Below are 8,910 nucleotides of genomic sequence, written 5' to 3' on the forward strand. Positions count from 1 at the left end.
GTTCTTGCGGTGCTTTGAAGAATTGTAGCTGTGGAGTTTTGAAGAAGGTCTTCGAAATGGATCAAAGGAGGAAATTAATGCAGCTACTGTCTGGACTTAACAAGAGTTATGATCAGGTGACGACTAACTTGCTAAGTTCTAATCCTTTGCTTACTGTTAACAAGGCATATCATACTTTACAGCAGATTGAGCAACAGAATAAGCTCAATCAGACTACTGCTTCTCTTGAGATGCATGCATTGTATGCAAGTGCTCATAATTCTTTTCAACCTAAGTTGTTTCCTAAACCAGTTTTTCAGCAGAGAAGAGATAATTTTAAGAGGATTGAGAATGACATTGTATGTGATCACTGCAAGAAGAGAGGTCATCCTATTGATCAGTGTTTTAAGTTGTATGGAGTGCCTGAGTGGTACATAACTCTCAAGTCTAAAGGAGGTGTCAAAATGGCTGCAAATGTGTCCAGTGATTCTGGTATTCTTGGTAGAGCACCTACTACAGATTATGCTGAGTGTAGCAAGGGTTCTGGTTCAGGTGTTGGTGGTTCTGTTCCTTCTACAGATTCTTCTACTGCTGCAACTGCATCTAAGGTGTACAATGAATTCATGAGGCTCATGCAGAACAATCAGTTGGATAATCCTCTTTCTTCTGAGGTTAACTTTGCAGGTATAACTACTACTTCTAATGTTAATGCATTGGTTAATGATTTTGATAAATCTTGCTGGATCATTGATACTGGAGCTACTGATCACATGACAAGTAATCTGGAGTTGTTTACTTCTTATGAATTGCTTAGTAATCCAGTTAAAGTTGGTTTACCATATGGAACTATCAAATTAGTGCTTTATGGTGGCAGCATATGTTTAACACCACAAATTATTTTACACAATGTTCTTTACATACCTGATTTCAAGCATAATTTGTTGTCTGTAGGAAAATTGCTTGATCATAATAATTTGTGTGCTCGTTTTGAAAAGAGTTCATGTTTCTTTAGGACCTTGTCACTAGTCAAATCAAGGCTATTGGAACAAGAGAATCTGGTTTATTTTCTTTAGTTCTGTTTCTTCTTTGTTATTTTCTTCAAATAAGGATAGTGTTATTTCCTTTGTTCATAACATTATTACTTCAGTTGTAAAACCTAGTGTTGACCTTGTTCATGCTAGACTAGGTCATATTTCTGCCAGCAAGCTAAAGCATGTAATAGTCTCTATTCTTGGTAATAATAATGGACATAACTGTGATTTTACTTGTGAAGCATGTGTGATGGGAAAATATCATAAATTGCCATTTCTTGATTCTGTTTCTATTGCTTCTGCTCCTTTTGAATTGGTTCATGTGGATCTTTGGGGTAAATATAGTAGACCATCATTGTCTGGGCAACTTATTTTCTTACTGTTCTTGATGATCACACTAGATTGACTTGGACATATCTTTTGCATGATAAGACTCAAGTGTGTGGGGTTTTATCTGGTTTTCTTGAATATGTTGAGACTCGGTTTGGGGTTAAGGTCAAGTCTCTTAGAAGTGACAATGGTACAGAAGTGATTCAGGATGCTTGTACTCAAATTATTGGCTATGAAGGGTATAGTTCATCAGAGGAGTATACCTGATTATCCTCAACAAAATGGAAGGGTTGAACGCAAACATAGGCATTTGTTAGAAATTGCAAGAACTTTAAGAATCCATGCTTCATTGCCTTTGAAATTTTGGGGTGAGTGTTTGCTTGCTGCAACATATCTGATTAATCTTCTTTCAAGCTTTGTGTTGAAATGGAAAAGTCCATATGAGTTGTTGTTTGGGAAGTCTCTTGACTAGGGCATCTAAGGGTGCTTGGTTGTCTTTGTTATGCTGCTCAAAAGGTTGGTGACAAGTTTGAGCCTAGAGCTAGGAAGTGTGTGTTTATTGGATATCCATATGCACAGAAAGGGTACAAGTTGTTTGGTTTGGCTGCAAACAAGATTATTTTGAGTAGGGATGTGGTGTTTTGTGAGACTGTGTTTCCTTTTCAATCACCTAAACCTATAGAGGTTGTTCCTGTTCTTCCAATTATGAATCCTGCTCTAGATCATTCTCAACCTATTTCTTCATAATCATCTATCTTCTCAATCATCACATTCTGGTTTTGAACATATTTCTGCTGATGAAAATATGTCTTCACCTCTGTCTAATTCCACTTCTTCTACTCCGGTTTCTTTTTCTTCTACTGATTCCCCCTCTACTCACATTTTTTCTCCTCTTATTGTTAGACAATCATCTAGACATAGACATTTACCCAAGAAATTTGATGATTTTCAATTAAATCTTCCACCATCTTTACAGACAGGTTTTGGTTTTAATGTCTATTCTGAACCTTGTCTTGCCTATATGGCACAAGATTCTTTAAAGAGTCTTGAGAATGTTCTTACTGCTTTTGAGCCTAGCACCTATAATTAGGCCAAGAATCATTCAGAATGAGTGGAGGCTATGCAAAAGGAGCTTGATGCTAAGGAGAAGACTGAGACTTGGGAACTTACAGAGTTAGAAAGAAAGCTATAGGCTCTAAATGGATCTATAAAACTAAATTCAATTCTGATGGTACATTAGAGAGATACAAGGCAAGGATTGTTTCTAGGGGAGATAAGCAAGTGGTGGGCAAGGACTATAAACACACTTTTAGATCAGTTGCCAAGTTCACTACTGTTAGAGTTGTTATTGCTTTGGCAGCATCTTTTGGTTGGGACATTCAACAGGTTGATGTCAATAATGTTTTTCTGCATGGGTTCCTTGATGAAGAAGTCTATACGAAACCTCCTCAAGGGTATACTAAGGCTGCTCCTGCTCAGGTCTGTAAGCTGAAAAAGTCCATATATGGACTGAAGTAGGCATTTAGGTGCTGGAACAAAGAATTTAGTAAATTTTTGCTTGATTATGGGTTTTCTCAATCTCAACAAGATTATTCTCTTTTCATATGAAGACTTCAACTTCTTATACAGTTGTGGTGGCTTATGTAAATGATTTGTTGCTGACTAGCACTGATCCTGTTGCCATACAGCATCTCAAGGTTGCTTTGAACAAAGCTTTTACAATCAAGGATCTTGGAAGTCTCAAATATTTTTTGGGAATTGAGGTTTCTAGATCTAAGTCTAATATACTGTTGAATCAAAGAAACTATATTCTTGATATGCTCAGAGATGTTCATATGGAAGGTTGTAATGCAGCTAATTTTCCTTTACCAAAGGGTTTGAAGTTGAGTATTGATGAAGGGGTTGTTTTGGATGATCCTGAGAAGTACAGGAAGATTATAGGGAAGCTTTTATACTTGAATCTTACCAGGACTGATATAAGCTATACAGTGCAGCAATTGAGTCAATTTCTGCATAATCCAAGGGACCAACACCTTTCTGTTGCTGTTCATGTCCTAAGATATCTTAAGGGTACCTTGCATTATGGTCTGTTGTACCTGCAGACACTGATATGAAGATTAAAGCTTACAACGATGCTGATTGGGGTACTTATGCTGATTCAGGGAAATCTTTGTCAGGTTATTGTGTTTTCCTTGGGAATCTTTGGTTTCTTGGAAGACAAAGAAGCAGAAAACTATTTCTAAAAGTTCTACAGAACCAGAGTACAAAAGTATGAGCTATACTGCAAATGAAGTGATTTGGCTAGAAAGATTGCTTTATGATTTGGGTTTTACTATTGAAACACCCATTCCTTTATACTGTGATAATATTTCTACAATGCAAATAGCAGAAAACCCTTGTTTTCATGAGAAAACAAAGCATTTGAGGTCCAAATCACAAAGATTGGATGTTCATTTCAGTAGAGAACAAGTTCAGTCTGGTTTTATTAAACTTATTCATGTAAAGTCTGCCTTGCAACTTGTTGATTTGACGACTAAAGCATTGGGTTCTGATCAGCATCGTTTTCTCAGCTCAAAGATTGGGATTGTCAGTCAACCTCTTGCTCAAGATTGGATCTCTGCAGCTCCATCTTGAGGAGGGGTGTTGAGTATAGTTGTAAATATTTTCTGTACAAGATATTTAGTTGCTGACTAGGACAAAGTTTGTTAGACTTTTCGCATTTCTAGGAAAGTTGTTAGAAGATTAGTTGCTGTATTGTAGGTATTTAAAGGCTGTAATAACCAATAATCAATACAATTATCATTTTACATAATTTTGATTCCTTCTTATAGAATTTTTTCTCTCTTTTCTTTCGTTCTTCTTCTATGAAATTTCAGATAATTCTGGAATTTCACAAATTGATTCCCTATTTTCAAATTTTAAGTATCACAGTTGATTGAACGCAATTATCTGACATATAATACTCCCTTCGTAATAGTTGTATAAGTTCAACTAGCACATTTATCAATGTACGAAGTATATGTTTAACCATAATGCAATTGTGTATTAGTAAAATTTATAAAAAAAAGTGATGTAGTTTTTGAAATGCACAAGAGTTTTAGATAGAATCTAACATTTTAGTACTTCAAAATTTACCACAAATCAAGCCTTTTTCTAACAGAGTATAATTGTTAAGCATAGAAATTTTGGCTTCTTATACCTTACTAATTGCGCCTTCTAAGAGACAAAATTATAATAATAAGTACACAAAAAATCAATCATTTTGATAAATTTCAACTAGCTTACTTAATGAAAGTATTGTAAAGTGCGTGGTACCCAAAATTTGGGATCATATCCTTTTTAACATCACTATTTTTACGGCTCTTTTTACACCAAATTAAAGGTCAGTTATTTAAATTCAATTTACCAAAAACCAAGGCTCGAGTAAAAACATAATAATAAAAATATATTAATATTGTATCAGATTTTATACATGAATATTTACCAAATAGAATATGAAATACTTACATATATACTCTTAATTAAAAGTACAATAATAATCAATCTAAGCATTTGAATCGAAGGAGTAGTATATTTGTGTGCCAAGTGCAACGATAACTAATATTGCTACACCCATATTTATCAATAGTTGACCTTTTGTCTCACTTTTACCATCATCATTTCCATAATTTTTATCCATTTCATGAAAGTTCACCTTCTCTTGATCAAGAGCATCAACAAACTTCTCATGTTTCTCTTGTTCTTCATAATTAGCTTCCTTGTATTTTTCCCTCATCTCTTTGTGATCTTTTGTAACTTTTGATTTAACATAGTCAGAAATTTGTTGGTTAGTGCTACCTTGGTTGTTTGGATATTGCTTTAAATCAATTGGAGGCTTTACATGTGGTGGTACATTTGCTTCTTGTTGTATTTTGTGTTGTGGGTTAATATCTTTGCCTTTTCCGGGCATCGGAGATGGTGGACTAACACTCTTTCGAACCGCCGGAGGCTTTTCTACAACAGTTGGCATAGTAGGTTTCGAAGATGATTCATCTTGCAACTGAGGTTGAGGGTTTTGTTGTAAGCTAGGGTGTGGTACACTAGTAGGAGGTTCTTGAAATGTTGCACTAGTGTTGGGTTGTTTGTCAACGGGGGTTTCTTTAGTAATGGTAGTTGTCTTTTTTGGCATTGTAATAGTAAGAATTCCGGCTTCAAACTTTGCTCGAATCTCACTCATGTTACAATCTTTTGGAACCACAACTTCCTCTTGAAAACGACTCCATCTGTTACTGGTAACGAGACGTTCGCCCCGAACTCTTAAAATCCCGCTACTTTCAGCTACAATTCTGATTTGTTCTTTAGCAAATCCTGCAATTCCCATGAGTATGTATTTAGTAATAAGTTTATCCATGACTATATTTTTCTGTTTGTATAATTCATGATACAATATGTAATAATAGAGGATCGGGTAAATAGTGTCAAATTTGCAAATGGTGCAATAGTGCAATACTTCTAGAACGGGAAAGTGCATATAATAATAATATTATTTTATGAAAAAATTCATTAAGATATGTGCGTTTAAGTATACTTTAAGGTAGCTTTGTTTCAAAAAAAAAAAAAGTACACTTTAAGCAAAGTACCTTTAACTGGTATGAATCTGTAATTTAGCCTTAAGTATGATAGTATTAAACAACATAATTATTTTGGTTTTAAGTAGCTCTTTCAATATGACATGCAACTATTCACATACGATTCATTCCCTCTTTGACCGTGTTATATTATTATTTATTAACTTGTATTACATTGTAAAACAAAGGTCGATCATAATATAAATTAAAAAGTATTCTCGTCTGTTTTTAATTATTATTTCACTTAGATGATCAAAATTAAATAATTTAACTGCAACATCACCATCTATGTATAAAGTGCACACAACAACACAATACAAAATATTAAGGGTGTAAACAACAGTACAAACTTCGACAAATGGTGAACGCAATGACTTATAGTAAACTATAGTGTTGTTTGGTTGGAGGTAACAGATATGGGAAATTCCATTTCATAGGAAATAGGATATGAGAGTGTTGTTCGGTTGACACAATTTTATCAAATCGGGGGAAATGGAATTTCAAAGGAAACTTGCAGTTCCCATGAAACATGGGAATTCACTTACCAAGCCCCCTGGTAAGTTACATTTTTCCAGGATTATTATGGGGCCTACTTGCATTATTAGCACTAATAATTTAATAGCTTTCTTTCTCTCTCCATATTAGTTAACTTAAATAAAAAATGATCAAAATAACTAATAAAATATAGAAAATCAATTCCTAAAAAATTTAAGTTCCTATGTTATCAACCAAACAAGCTTAAGACAATTCTTAGGAAATAGACAAGGAAAATTATTTTCCATGAAATATAATTTCCTAAGGGAACTTATTTCCCATGGCAACCAAACAATACCTATGTTGCCATCAATAATGGCTACATATATAATAGTTCATAATCAAATACGTAAAGAAAACAAGAACTTTTTTTACGGAGTATTTAAAATAGACTTAGGCTAATTCAAGGTAATCTAAAGGTGCATTATATTCTTGTGTCAAAAAAAAGTTGCATTATATTCACTTGATATATACTTTTTAGTTATTACCTAATTTTTATTAAATTAGAACTTGTTTTAAGTTATAAATTAAAATGGGGTAGCCCTTATGAACCCTTATTAGAACTCATTTTGAAAATATTGTTCCTAAAATTTCTAAATTTATTAACTTTTATCTAACTTTTATTTTCTGAATATAGTCAACAAATTTAGGCCTAATTTTTACCAAAGAAATAATTAATTACTTTATATATATATATATATATATATATATATATATATATATATATATATATATATATATATATATATATATATATATATATATATCTTTAGTGAGCCATAAGGGTGAAGGTGAAAATCGATCCCAAGATCTCCTTAAACCAGAAGGGAAGCTCTCACCACTTAAGTCATCCTTCACTCTCAAATAACTAATTACTAATTATCATTAATCAACAAATCCATAGCCAAACTACTCGTTCTCCGTGTATTCATATCTTTAACTTGTACACTACTTAAGCATTATAACATTATACAAGTATAAGAGGAAAAAAAAAAGAGATGTTACTCCCTTTATTCCTTTTTATACTGTATGCTTTATATTACGTGGTCTTCAATGAACGCCATTACCCACGAATATATATTCAATAAAATTTGAGAAATTTCTTATAAAATTATCAAAATTTTCTCTAGTCGAATCTAACAAACTCTCACATGATTTGGTTATAATATTATAGTAGTGAGATTTATTGTCAAAATTTAAAAAGTTGACCAAAAAATCCAAATATAAAGAATAAAGAACGAATGGATTACCAGGCAAATGGTAAAGTAGTATAGAAGCTCCTTCATCATGCTTCCATTCGAAAGTTGGCTTAAAATCTTCATACACTGGGGCAGCGCTTAATCTTGAGCGTCTAGCCCCGGTTCCTGCACCTCTTGGTCTCATATTCATTGCAATTGTATTCTATAAGATATATGCAACTCAAAACAACTTATGAATGTGTTCAATTCGTGCTAACAACAAGCAACTGCCTTAGCTTACGACAATTTATAGTATGGTGCTAACAAATTGTATATGAACGAAGGTATATGCATGCCTTGGGGTTTATATATATGCATAACAGCATAATGTACCATGTAAATTGTTGTCACAAGAATAGGTGTACATATTTTGGGGTTATCCTATGAACGAAACAATACCAATTTCTTTGGGTTGGTTTACTAGGTAACGTTTCTTAAGCCTTAACTTAGTTTTATTTTGGTAATAATGCTTCTTAACTACTAGTATAATTTATTCCTTCGTTAGGAAGATGTGAAATGTATGGTTTGATTCATTTCTTAAATGAATATTCTTTGTTTGATATTCACACTTTGGTAATGCCTGTCATTTGGCAAGCTAACGGTGATCCATTTCGTATTATGTAACACTCCTAGATTACAAGTCATGCCTAAGAATATCCATGAATAAATATCATATCTTTCCAAAGTTTTTGCGGCTGGCCTTTAGGCTTTTATTATGCATGGTAACAAAATTTTCCCATCGGATCCATTAATAATCAATAAAGCCTTCATTTGGAGTGAAGGATAACTCAAGTGGTGAAAGTTTTCCTCCCTATTCTAACTTTCTAAATGATCTTGGGATCGATTTTCATAACTCGTATTTGTGGCTACGTTTGTCAACGTATATACTACGTATTTAACAATTAATAATTTTAATTAGGGATATTCTCAATGGTAACATTTTTTTTTTCAATCATTGGTAGCCTTAAATTTTTACAATGTATCAAACGTGATAATTAATGTGATTTTTGGTTAAAATTTTGTTAGATCAAACTTTTTTTAAAACCAAGGTTAGCTTTTAAATTTTAAAAAGAAAAATTTGTCCAAAGTGTGGTTCATTTTGTGAGAAAGGACCTTTAAAGAAAAGACCGTAAATAAAAAGGTCTTATAAGTGATTATAGGTTGTACGATGGACATGATTTCTCTGTCCAA

General features: G+C 33.1%; 1 protein-coding gene across 1 annotated transcript; it reads right to left on the reverse strand.

Annotated features, from left to right (window-relative positions):
- Positions 1–4,862: 4,862 nt before the first annotated feature.
- On the reverse strand, positions 4,863–7,957 carry LOC145576519 (uncharacterized). Its single transcript, XM_081634267.1, has 2 exons — positions 7,732–7,957; positions 4,863–5,687 (listed from the first exon to the last, which is right to left on the reverse strand). The coding sequence occupies exons 1-2, from the start codon at positions 7,868–7,870 to the stop codon at positions 4,885–4,887; spliced, it is 942 nt and encodes a 313-aa protein (XP_081490393.1). The 5' UTR covers positions 7,871–7,957; the 3' UTR covers positions 4,863–4,884.
- Between the last annotated feature and the right edge of the window lie 953 nt (positions 7,958–8,910).

This window comes from Chenopodium album, chromosome 13 (assembly GCF_948465745.1).
Source record: "Chenopodium album chromosome 13, dcCheAlbu1.1, whole genome shotgun sequence".
Classification (NCBI taxonomy): Eukaryota; Viridiplantae; Streptophyta; class Magnoliopsida; order Caryophyllales; family Amaranthaceae; genus Chenopodium; species Chenopodium album.